Source organism: Electrona antarctica, assembly GCF_951216825.1.
Source record: "Electrona antarctica genome assembly, chromosome: 12".
Classification (NCBI taxonomy): domain Eukaryota; kingdom Metazoa; phylum Chordata; class Actinopteri; order Myctophiformes; family Myctophidae; genus Electrona; species Electrona antarctica.
The window spans coordinates 26,533,876-26,546,340 of record NC_136793.1 but is presented as its reverse complement, the minus strand read 5'-3'; the positions used below and the strand labels follow the sequence as shown (position 1 = coordinate 26,546,340).

The following is a 12,465-nucleotide window of genomic DNA, read 5'->3' as shown; positions in this document are numbered from 1 at the left end:
GAGGATTTCACTGTGTAGAGCAGCAAACTAGTAGAAAGAAAGAGGGAGAGAGACACACATGTCCTCTTATCAGTTCACTTGGTCTGTTTTTGTTTGATAGGCTATTGATCTGTAGCTCTTTCATCAATAATTCTATAAATGACTAAAGCATGTCATCAGGTTTAAAGCTTCTGTGAACACGTGCAATTGTGCACACACACACACACGCACACGCACACACAGTGACACACACGTGCCCACTCGTGTGTTTGTTGTATGGAATATCAATGTTTATTTTTAGTGTCCCAAAGTGCTTTGCCTTTTGTTGCACAGTAAAGTCCTCCGTGATGACTTTACTGTGTAGTTTTAATAGAAGAGTTTTGAGGCTTGAGCTAAAAGTGTGTGTGCGTGTGTGTGTGTGTGCGTGTGTGCGTGCGCGTTTTAGGGGCCCCGGACCCCACAGCTGGAGCCAGTGTGGACGATGAGAACTGCTGGCACCTGGACGAGGAGCAGGTTCAGGAGCAGGTCAAACTGTTCCTGTCCCAGGGAGGCTACCACGGCTCGGGCAAGCAGCTCAACCTGCTCTTCAGCAAGGTGTGGTGTGGTGCACCTGTACACTCAAACCCTGAGCACAATCATTTACCTGTGGCCTCCAGTTCAGATGCTAAAGTTGGACCATATAGAGAATGCTCCAAATAACGAGAGATAATAAATAAATAAATAATAATGTTGAGATACAAATACTTTCAACTTATGTATTAGCACGATAATAAATAAGCTTATGATGCAGTAAGTTGTCCGTCTTTGTTCTCTGGAGTGTGCAGTCCCTTCCCTGGAAGGTTTATTTATATATATATATATATATATTACTCGGAAGTCTGATTTGAGTGAAATAAAGCAATATGGCAGTAGACCTATTGAAACATCATGGAGATAAATTGTGTGTAAATAAGGAATTTTAGAGGCATTTTGGACCATAAATACTTTTGTCATATTGACATATTGGGGTAACATTGAAACATATCAGTGTACGATGCACAAACTAATCCATATTGTTTTTGTCTGTGCCAGTAAATGTATTTCTTTAGTTCCATCTATCCCTGCCTTCTTTCTGTCTCTCTCCTACATGCACACAGACAATGTTCTTTCTCTCTTTTTTTTGTACGCGCACACACACACACACACACACACACACACACACACACACACACACACACACACACACACACACACACACACACACACACACACACACACACACACACACACACACACACACACACACACACACACACTTGTACCCACCATTCTGCCTGCATCCTTTCCAAGTATTGTCTTCTCATGCCAATACATTTGTTCCCTTGAATCCGTTTATGAAACAACATTGAACAGCTTGCCCACCACCATCCCTCACACACACACACACACACACACACACACACACACACACACACACACACACACACACACACACACACACACACACACACACACACACACACACACACACACACACACACACACACATATGCGTGTTTAAGTTCAATTTAGTCCTATTTTATACTTAATATTAAATGTATACATAGTCATGTAATGGGTTATAGCCGATCTGCAAGCTTCTACAAGCTTGTAGTTCTGCCAAATTTGCTATTGTTGCAAACATTGGAACATTTTTGAAGATTTCCCAACAGTTTTGAAACTAATGGCATCCACAAAATAGGGCCGCCAGCTTGAACATGGATAAGATTGTAGCTTTTAGCCAAAGCCAATCTGAGAAGTGAGAACCCATCAGCAGTTAAAGGAGAAACAGCCCCCTCTTTTCCTTTGAATTCTGTCTCGAGACTAGACTAAGCCAAAGCTAACTGAAGAAGAGCGGGAGGATGGAGGGTGAGCAGGAAAGAGAGAGGGAGACATTGTACAGTATGCCAGTGGCTGTTAAACAGCCACTCTGTGGTTCTGTCTGTTGTATGGAGTTACAGATCTGCCTTAATGCATTGTGGGTATGCACCATATAAAGATTGTTACCCAAAAGCCATTATCATCTACCCTCCCTGCCTTTTACAATGTCTCACAGCAATATGCTGTTTGATCTCTACCACGCACGCACGCACGCACGCACACACGCGCACACACACAGCTTATATGTCTGTCTATCTAAGCGTCCACGTGTCTGTAATTATGTGTCTCTGTTAAATGGTCTCATTCTCCTTGTCAAGGTGAAAGAGACTGTGTGTGTGTGTGTGTGTGTGTGTGTGTGTGTGTGTGTGTGTGTGTGTGTGTGTGTGTGTGTGTGTGTGTGTGTGTGTGTGTGTGTGTGTGTGTGTGTGTGTGTGTGTGTGTGTGTGTGTGTGTGTGTGTGTGTGTGTGTGTGCGCGCACGTGTGTCCTTGTGACAGCTAGCATAGCATGTATGTGTGTGTGTCTAATCCTGTCACAGTGTGTTCTTACTGTGTTCTCTTCTCTCTCTACTTGTACGTGTGTGTGTAGTGTACGTGTGTGTACGTGTGTGTGTGTATGTATGTGTGTGGTCCTGTACTGTGTACACTGTGCATTCACTGTATTTATAGACCCTGATGTCTGCATGTGCCTAAAACATTCATATCTGTACAGGTGTATATATGATGCATGCATCTAACAACCACCACATCTCGCTCTTTCTCTCTCTCTCTCTCTCTCTCTCTCTCTCTCTCTCTCTCTCTCTCTCTCTAGGTGAGGGAGATGTTAAAGATGCGTGACTCCAACGGAGCGAGGATGTTAACACTGATCACAGAGCAGTTCATGGCGGACCCTCGCCTGGCACTGTGGAGACAGCAAGGCACCACCATGACCGACAAGTACAGACAGCTCTGGGACGAGCTTGGTGAGGAAGAGAAACCCGCCGCCGCGCATGCTGTCTTTATGCTCAGCCGCACACGCTCACACGTACACTCACAGCTGCATGTGCACGCACGCACGCACACTCACCGGCGGCCGTGCGCTTTCGCATGCTCGGGCGTGTGCTGACAGAAACGCTCTTGTGTGCGGCCTTTACACACACACACACACACACACACACACACACAAACACACACACAAACACGCACTACATTTGACTCACCTTGCTGTCTTTGTATGTGTAGGGGTTAGACACAGCCCTGTCCCACTTACTAAGAGCGTTGTGTTTCGACATGGCACAGTGCCTCATAAATAGCCCAGTTAACACCACCTATGTAAAGGTCTTCAGGCCAAGGGGGAATTCAGGGGACCCAGAACTGGTCAGGGCTCTGAAACACATTAGATATTATTGTGAAACCGATATCCGCGTCCAGTTAAATGTATACTGACAGCATTCTGCCATTTGCCGCCTTTAAAAGAATCTCGCAAAGAGCTGTGTTTACGAGTGTTCTCATAACCTGGAGAGAATGCTCGTACGTTTCCAAGTGACATCTTTCACGTCAAAGACAGTAGGGGGATCTTTGGTATCCCATAGCCTGGACGGACCTTTGTGTGTTTCCAAAGAGACATCATGCATAACTCAGAGGCACATGTCGGCTGTTTAGTTCCCATAACCCGGACGGATGGTCACTTTGTAAATGGCAAGTTGGTTGTCAAACAGCTCCTCTCTGGAGATACAGACACTGATGGGCCATAAGTAAGAATTGAAAAGGATAATTTGGGTATACTTTATGCTATTGTAAGGGGAAATACTGCTCAATATACGTTTAAGCTCAAACAACTAGCAATATTATGTAATATACTCTGTATATCAACAAAAGTATATAGTATTATGTCATGAAAAAGTGCCATGAGTACACCCCTAATTGTGTAGTTTTAAATAATATAATGGGGCCTGCCACCTGGGAGCCCAAGTATCAGGGGGCCGAGGAGTTCTGTCTGCGCTCCTGCTTCAAGCACTACGTATCGCTTAGCCGTCACAGTGCAGTTCAACTCATCATTAGCTTGTTTTTCTGTCCTATACTATACACAAACATACACCGACATGCTCCGACACACGTATCACAGTAATAACTGCTGTGTTTCTCTCCAGGCCTTCGTTGGTTTCCACTACATTCTTGGTCATTGTCGTTGTTGTGGATGATGACAATGTTTCTTCCCCCCCATCTTTAGTCGTGTACGTTCTCATGTGTGGTGATCTCATCTGTTTCAAATCCCACGTATTGTTGGAAGTGTGCATGGCGCGGCCTCTTTGAAGTCCACACTCCAAGCCCTTCTCCCCGAACCCTTATCGCTCCCGCTGACGTGTGACGAGCACTGCCTCTCAGCAGCCTCTCCCCTGTCTTTTGTCTCTCTCTCTCTCTTTCGATCGGATTCCGCTCCTCCACTTTCTCCTCCCCAGACACAAAGCTGTCCCTCCCAGCATTCGTCGCTTCTTGTCCGTTCCTCCTCCTCCTCCTCCTCCTTGCGCACCTTGTTTCTACACCCCCGATCTAGCTCTTTCCCTCTTTCTGTTCACGGTCTTTTGTGATTCTCTCTCTGTCTCTCTCTCCCTGTTTCCCTATTCATGTTTTCACACCGTCCTTGTCCACGTCCTTCCTCTCCAGCTCTTTCTTGCCATACATTTACACACACACACACACACGCGCGCGTACACACCCGCTCGTGCACACGCGCCCCCCTGCAGTGTGTACATATCTCCGTTAGTCTGGAGAATAAAATCCCTGAATGCATTTTTCCATCCCCAGAGACCCAGCCAGTTTTCATATTCAGTTTGTTCCAATTTACATCAAGTTGATATGTGTGTAGTCAGCGTAGCCCCGGGAACACTAAAGTTCATTTGTTTTCACAGAGTTTGCCGTTTTTCTTGCGTTTCGGTGCAAGATGGCACAAAATGTGGTGCACACGTTTTGTCAATGTGCTGGGCCTTTGCGGAGCGCCGTGAGCTTAGAATCTAGAAAATTGTTGTTTTTGTTTTTTATAGTTTTTTTCTCCCCCCCCAACAGCTACCTGCGTTGTGTGAATCATTGTTTAGGTCTTTCCATGGGTAAGTAGGGCAGAGGACTGAGGTTTGTGTGTGTGTGTGTGTGTGTGTGTGTGTGTGTGTGTGTGTGCGCGTGTGTGTGTGTGCGCGTGTGTGTGTGTGTCCAGGGGCCCTGTGGATGTGCATCGTACTGAACCCCCACTGCAAGTCGGAACAGAAGGCTTCCTGGTTGCGGCAGCTGCGCAGGTGGAACAGTGTGGACGTCTGCCCCTGGGAGGACGGTAACCACGGCAACGAGCTGCCCAACCTCACCCACTCACTGCCTCAGGGCGCCCATGGCAACCAAGGTCAGAGATGAACACGTTTGTTTTTCTTTTTTTGTTGTCTTCCCCTCTCTCTTTATTTGTCTGTCTGCAATGTGTATCATTGCCCATCTTATTTGTAACCCCTTTTATTGAAGGCAAATTCTCAGACAGCTATAGGGAAGCAGAGGTTAGAATAAGGACCAAATTACCGCTGTTGGGCAGAGACCTTGTATCTCCATTGTTTTCTTATCCGCATTAAAGGGGAATTCCACTCATTTTACTGTCATTAATATACCTTAGAGCTGTTGTGTGGACATAATAAAAAGGTCCCCCCATTCTGTGTTTCCTAGAACTGGAGGTCTGGAAAAAAAATCATTAATATGATGACATCTTGATGATGTCATCAAGATGTACTTCACCATGTTAATGATTTCTTTCTACAAAAGTTTTTCAGATTGGCCATTTTTGCTACTTTTGAAACATTTTGAAAGTGAAGGTGCATAAGTGTGTCTGTCAGTTCAACATTTTGAAAAATCCATCTGGGTTTTTTCCCCATTTCCTGAAAAGGAACATCGTTGGGGACGTGCAAAAGTGTCTCTCTGGGTGAACATTCTCTAACCCTAATTTAAGACCTGAGGCCCATTCTACGAATGTCATCTAAGTCCTGACAGTTTTCTGAAAAACGTATGTTGCTATATCAGTGGTTCTCAAAACTTGTATTTGGCCGTTGACCCCCATTTACATCTCAAGATATTCTGTTCCAGGGACCCCCAGAAGCACAAACTTGAGTTACTAATGTTCGCTTTAAAAAATATATATATATTCAAATATTTGTTAAAAAGACTTTTTTTAAATAGCAGATCTACAAGCTCATAGTGCGGCACATGAGCATGTACTGTATATGTGCTATTTTTTAATAGCCAGCCAATGTGCCGTACAGTATATTTGCGACCGAAGTTCACGTCACTCACAACAATTCAAGTCATGTCATCTAACTCAAATCCCCGTCGCTCAGCCCAGGTTTCATGATGTCACGATGACCTGGGGGTCATCGTGACATCAACCCCCTGGTCACCCCAGGCAAGCCCCCAGCTGCCCAGGTCATCGTGACATCATCATGACATCAAGGACCTCGAACCAGTGCTGGTTGTCTCGTTAGATCGCGCTGCAGTGGTGTCCGATCCGAACTTAAGCGGCATGCAGAAATGTCTAACCCAGGGGTGCCCAAAAGGTAGCTCGCGATCTACCAGTAGATCACAAAGACTGTGCAGGTTGATCACACGACATGCCCCTATAATATTTAATTGAAATGTAAAAAAAATGAATTAAGGTGACTTGATTGCTTGATGAGTGTTGCTGTCTGTGGCGGCATTACAAATTAAATACAAAAAATACCTATCTATTCCATTTCTCCCCCTCTATTTCCCATTCAAATGCATTTGTCTTATATGTAATGCCAGCTTCGCTATTCTAAAGCCCCCTCAGGTACATATTTAAACTATTTTCAGCGATGGTATTCATATATAATACATTATTTCGGTGGGTAGATCTTGTTCAGCTGGTCATTTTGAAAGTAGCTCTCAAGTCAAAAAAGTGTGGGCACCCCTGGTCTAACCCAACGATATACGGGTTGTAAAGCAGATATCACTGAGGACATTTCTTACATATGGTTCACTATATGCGTGTCATGATGATGATGCCAGCCAACCGAGTACGTATCACCATGACGATGCCAGGCGTGTATATCCATATATGAGGTTTCTACACTAGTCTGATGTCAGCGCTGCTGTTGTCTCAATACATGGAGCTATAGGTTGTCTCCATATATGGCGCGCTAGGTGAAATAACCTTTCACCTTGAGCTCCATTTATGGAGACAACCTATATAATAGCTATAGCTGATGCTCCCCATGCCAAAGCGCCAGTGCTCGCCCAGCAGTCTGGCGTCAACGAGGCGGATGCGTGCTTCTCGCCCTTTAGGGCGGGTCGCTTCTCGCCTCCAGGCGTCCTACTGGTGTATATGTACAGTATATAGCTATAAATAAATATAGCTCAAATCTAAAATGACATGGATGCTTTCCCGGTTTTAATGGGCTAATATTGACCCCTGTCCCCTCTGCCCTTCCCTCCTTCTCCTCCAGAGCTGCGTCCCCACAGAACGGTGTTCACGCGAGCCATCGAGGCCTGTGACCTCCACTGGCAGGACCGGCATCTGCAGCACATCATCGCCAGCGACCTCTACGCCAACTACTGTTACCACGACAACCAGGACGGCTCCCTCTTTGACACGCGTGGCTGGCCCATGTGGCATGGTGTGTGTCTGTCTGTCTGTCTGTCTGTTTGTCTGTCTGTCTGTCTGTCTGTCTGTCTGTCTGTCTGTGTTTTTCTTTTTTACCTTCAGTTTGGGGGAAGATTAATTAGAACAGATTCATAGTTTTCTGAGATTCAACATACATTTTGGTTGCAAACGGGGAAAGTGGAAGGGAAAACGTGAAAGTGAATGTGTTTCCGTCCGCCTTCCCGTTCCTTAGAACACGTGCCAACTGCCTGTGCAAGGGTGGATGCCCTGCGTTCCCATGGTTACCCCAGAGAAGCACTCCGACTGGCCATAGCGGTGGTGAACACGTTACGGCGACAGCAACAGAGGCAATTAGAGCACTTCCGCCGACACAAAAAAGGTGAGGTTGCATTTCGTCACTGTCAAGCAGAAACCTCATATATATATATATATATATCCATATGTCGACGTCTACGTGTGTTTTATAAATATTGAACCAATGAAAGTAAAATAGGCAAAATAATTACTACATTGGAAGTCTTTATTCTTTTCATTTCCTGAAATGTCACAGTTTTAGAAATGTTTTAATGTTTTGGTTCTTCCAACTTCGTTCCAGAAGAACTCGTTTTCATGTTTCAGGACATCCGGAGTTTCTGCCGCCTGTGGTCCTTACAGTATACCTTTCAACAATTGGCTACTCTAAATTAAATTGAAAAGGGAGATACTTTTAAAGAAACAAGGTTTGCTAATGTTAACTGTGTGTATTTGTCTTAGAATTGCTCCATAAAGGTCATACCTCCACTACCAACCTAGAGGGCTGGGTTGGACACCCCCTGGACCCCATTGGTACCCTGTTCAGCACACTGACAGAGTCGGGACGGGGGACAGACGATGGTAGCAACACCTGCCTAGACCTCTCAGGTACCACTAGACCTTGTAGGTGGATTGCAACTCTATTGTAGTTTAGTAGGTGTCTGTCTGTCTGTCTGTCTGTCTGTCTGTCTGTCTGTCTGTCTTTTTTGTGTACTTGTATATGAGTAGTCAAAATATTACAGACATGCCTGTGCCTTAGACACATTTGAAATTGAGATTCATAATAGCCATTTCTTTTCTTCTTTTTTGCTGCTACTCCTCCAAATTTCGTCCAATTTTGTGTAATGTCTGTACACATTACTCCTGGAGTCATGTGTTCAAGATGTATCAGTCAGATGTTTCATATTCCATTCTGATTGGCTATGATTGACTTCCAGGTTTTGCTTGCCCTGGGTAGCATACCCGGCCTGACAGAGTCATTAAACCAACACAACTGTCTGGTTGATTAAAAAAGTTCCATTGTGAAATGAAGGTGCATTCCTGGAGTAGTTTCACATGCTGGCTGCAATGCTACTGTTGCTCTAGTCTGCCACAGGAACTGTTTGGACGCACAGTAAAAGGTGCTACTGTTGCTCTAGTCTGCCACAGGAACTGTTTGGACGCACAGTAAAAGGTGCTACTGTTGCTCTAGTCTGCCACAGGAACTGTTTGGACTCACAGTAAAAGGTGCTACTGTTGCTCTAGTCTGCCACAGGAACTGTTTGGACGCACAGTAAAAGGTGTATGCTGGCTGCAATGCTACTGTCGCTCTAGTCTGCCACAGGAACTGTTTGGACGCACAGTAAAAGGTGCTACTGTTGCTCTAGTCTGCCACAGGAACTGTTTGGACGCACAGTAAAAGGTGCTACTGTTGCTCTAGTCTGCCACAGGAACTGTTTGGACGCACAGTAAAAGGTGCTACTGTTTCTCTAGTCTGCCACAGGAACTGTTTGGACGCACAGTAAAAGGTGCTACTGTTGCTCTAGTCTGCCACAGGAACTGTTTGGACGCACAGTAAAAGGTGTAGCTCTAGTCTGCCACAGGAACTGTTTGGACGCACAGTAAAAGGTGCTACTGTAGCTCTAGTCTGCCACAGGAACTGTTTGGACGCACAGTAAAAGGTGTACAGAGGTGACAAAAGAGGAAGTAGCGATGGGGAAATCTTCAACATCAATATAATAATTGTCGATTTCCCAATTTTTATTTGTGCTTCTCTTCTACCAAGAGGAATAGAATAATAATATAAAAGATACCTTTGTTGATCCCACAGGGGAAATTTCAGGCGTCAGAATTGTGAATGTATAAAAACGGACTTCAATGTCTACACCTGTATTTATCTAGTCTATCAATGCTGTGTGTGATCCCAGCCTTCCCTGATAATTCGCCCTTTGCATAATGTGTTTTTGATGGATCAGATATGTCTCCAATGTCTTTTTAGACGTTGTTGTGCAAGTAGACATACCGTATAGAAGCATTCCAAATCAGTGTACCACGTTATCTGACAGAAAGCTGTCCCAGTTCAGACATGATGGATGTTATCCCAGATTCTTCCTCTGAACATTTGTCTGTTTTATTCTGCCACCTCTTTTATGTGCTTTTTAAATTCACTTCCCCATGGCTTGTGCTCTCTCTCTCTCTCTCTCTCTCTCTCTCTCTCTCTCTCTCTCTCTCTCTCGCTCGTGTGTGCACGAGCACACTCGCCCATGTCCTCCTCTGCTCACGGAAATAGTACTCTCAGTCTCTAAGGCTGAGCAAGTGAAAAGAGGAATGTTCCTGAGGCGTTAATCTTTACTTTGGACGGTTGTTCTGTCCAGACCTCTGCTGTGTGAGTCAGTGTGACTGACAAAGTGGTTTTCAATAGGAGACAGGCTCATCTAGTGTCCAAACCTCAGAGAACAGCACAGAGCCTGTCCACAAGGCTATCTGAACCTTTTTCTTCCCTCTTTCCCTATCTACTACTGTACTCCCACTTATCACCCTGCCTACACCTCCATATCCGTTTTCTCTCTCTCTCCCTCTGTGCCTGCTTCATCATCTCTTCCTCTTTTCCCCACAGACTGTTCCAGCGTAGTGAGCCGTGCAGACCTCCAGCGGTTGCCTGTGCAACGATTGCTAGGCGACGGCGAATCGTATGTGGCGCTGGCCGTGGAGACGGCTCTGATTGGCTTAGGCCAGCAGAGAGTGATGCCTGATGGCCTGTATGCCCAGGAGAAGGTGTGTCGCAACGAGGAGCAGCTATTGGCCAAGCTGCAGGAAGTGGAACTGGACGACTCCCTGGTCAAGATCTTCCGTAAACAAGCCGTCTTTCTGTTAGAGGGTAAAGGCACTAATACACACACAGTGTCACACACGTACGCGCAAACGCTCATTTCTCATTTCCATAGTCTTACGGGACAGTATTTCCTCCTTAGCTTCAATCTGTCTTTTTTCACTGTGCCCTCCGCCTGCCTTTGCTCTCCACTCCTTTTAAAATCCCTCTCTGTCTCTCCCACACACTAAGAGCCTACACATTCTTGCTGAAACAGGAAAAAACACTATTTATTATCCTTTCATTTTGTGGTGCAAATAGAAGCTGAGCTGCCTTGGGCCAGACCAAAATGAGGTCTTTACACAGTAACACCAGGGGTATTGTGTCAGCACACACACACACACACACACACACACACACACACACACACACACACACACACACACACACACACACACACACACACACACACACACACACACACACACACACACACACACACACACACACACACACACACACACACACACACACACACGCATGCAGTGTGTGCATTTACAGGTCTGGTACTGTAACCGAATGTGATGCCTGGGGTTTGGTTATGGGAGTGGGAGAGAGGTGGCATATCCTGGAGGCCCAGCCCTCAAACCTCCAGTCCCCACCCTAACCCCAGCCCTGTCCCTACCCATATGCGACCACCCACCTCTGGCTCCGTTACCAATGGAGTCCCAGGCTCGGAGGCCTCCACAGGCCCCTGGAGGCTGCAGCAGAGCCCCTGTGTGTGATGTGGTCTGTGGCTTAGGAGCCTGTTGGGGTTTAAAATAACCCACCGGAGACGAGGGGAAGAGGGGGAGGGAGGCGAGAGAGGAGCCAAGTCTGCACATACCACCATATGTTTTTCAACGTCACTGTGTGTTTTGTGCCGCGTGGCTTCTGCTTTCCCTGCGCTGGGAGGAGCAGGCCAAGATAAGCCACTGTCCTTTAGCAGTGGTTCTCCATTTTCTTCTGCTCTGGACCACTAGCAAGTTATTTCAAACAATCCTCAAGGACCACCCCACCCCACCTCCCCACAACTATGTACTGTATATATTTAGTCTATAAGAAGGCTTAACTCTGTCATTTCTATTTTTAATTCATATTTAACATTGCTGACTTTATACTTAGTTGTGCACATAAAATAGCTGCAAGCTCACAATGGCAAATAGCTGAATGAATACCGGTATATCAAGGCCTTAACAGTCAGCATTTCATTTGAAGCTTTTTCCCCACACTATGCCAGTCCATGGATGGACAGTGCTTTATAGCACAAACGATGTACTGTCCAGGATATAAAGCACTCGCGTTTGCATTTCAACTGCTGGCTAATAATATTACGGTATACAAGCCAATACATGTTTGACCTGAATCCTATTATTCTATTGTGGTGATATGTGCGTTCTTTTTTTCAAAAGCTCACTCTCCAGCGTCTGGAGTCACCCTGGATAACTATAATAATGTTTATGCAATTATTCTATTGATTCATTTGTTTATCTGTTGCCCCCCTAGTGGTAACTGTTCACAAGTGCAGTGATGTTGCAGTTATGTACGTTTATGATACAACAAAAAAGAAAAGGAATGCCTGAGAATGGGCAGATATTTCTGTGGAAAAATATTTTTGTGAAAATATGATTAAACTTTGAACATGATATAATTACAGTACAGTGTATACCTGAATCAGTCTTTAGAAATAATAGTGCGTGCGTGCGTGCGTGCGTGCGTGCGTGCGTGTTTTGTGTGTGTGAGAGAAATATATAGAAACAGAAAGGGGAGAATGACAGAATGTGACAAAATGTGTCTGGCATACGGATGGATGGATGGATGGATGGATGGATGGATGGAGGGAGGGAG

At 45.4% G+C, this 12,465-nt stretch overlaps 1 protein-coding gene across 2 annotated transcripts in view; it reads left to right on the top strand.

Moving 5' to 3' along the window:
- LOC306934524 (zinc finger SWIM domain-containing protein 6-like) overlaps positions 1–12,465 on the top strand; it is a 63,608-nt gene that overhangs the window by 34,583 nt on the left and 16,560 nt on the right. Inside the window, exons 3-9 of one of the 2 annotated variants that reach the window (XM_079517125.1) lie at positions 425–573; positions 2,688–2,838; positions 5,064–5,243; positions 7,342–7,512; positions 7,732–7,878; positions 8,253–8,399; positions 10,387–10,647. In XM_079517125.1, coding sequence (XP_079373251.1) covers positions 425–573; positions 2,688–2,838; positions 5,064–5,243; positions 7,342–7,512; positions 7,732–7,878; positions 8,253–8,399; positions 10,387–10,647 — 1,206 coding nt within the window. Of the gene's footprint in view, positions 1–424; positions 574–2,687; positions 2,839–5,063; positions 5,244–7,341; positions 7,513–7,731; positions 7,879–8,252; positions 8,415–10,386; positions 10,648–12,465 lie in introns of both variants that reach the window. The other variant, XM_079517124.1, reaches the window with a different exon arrangement.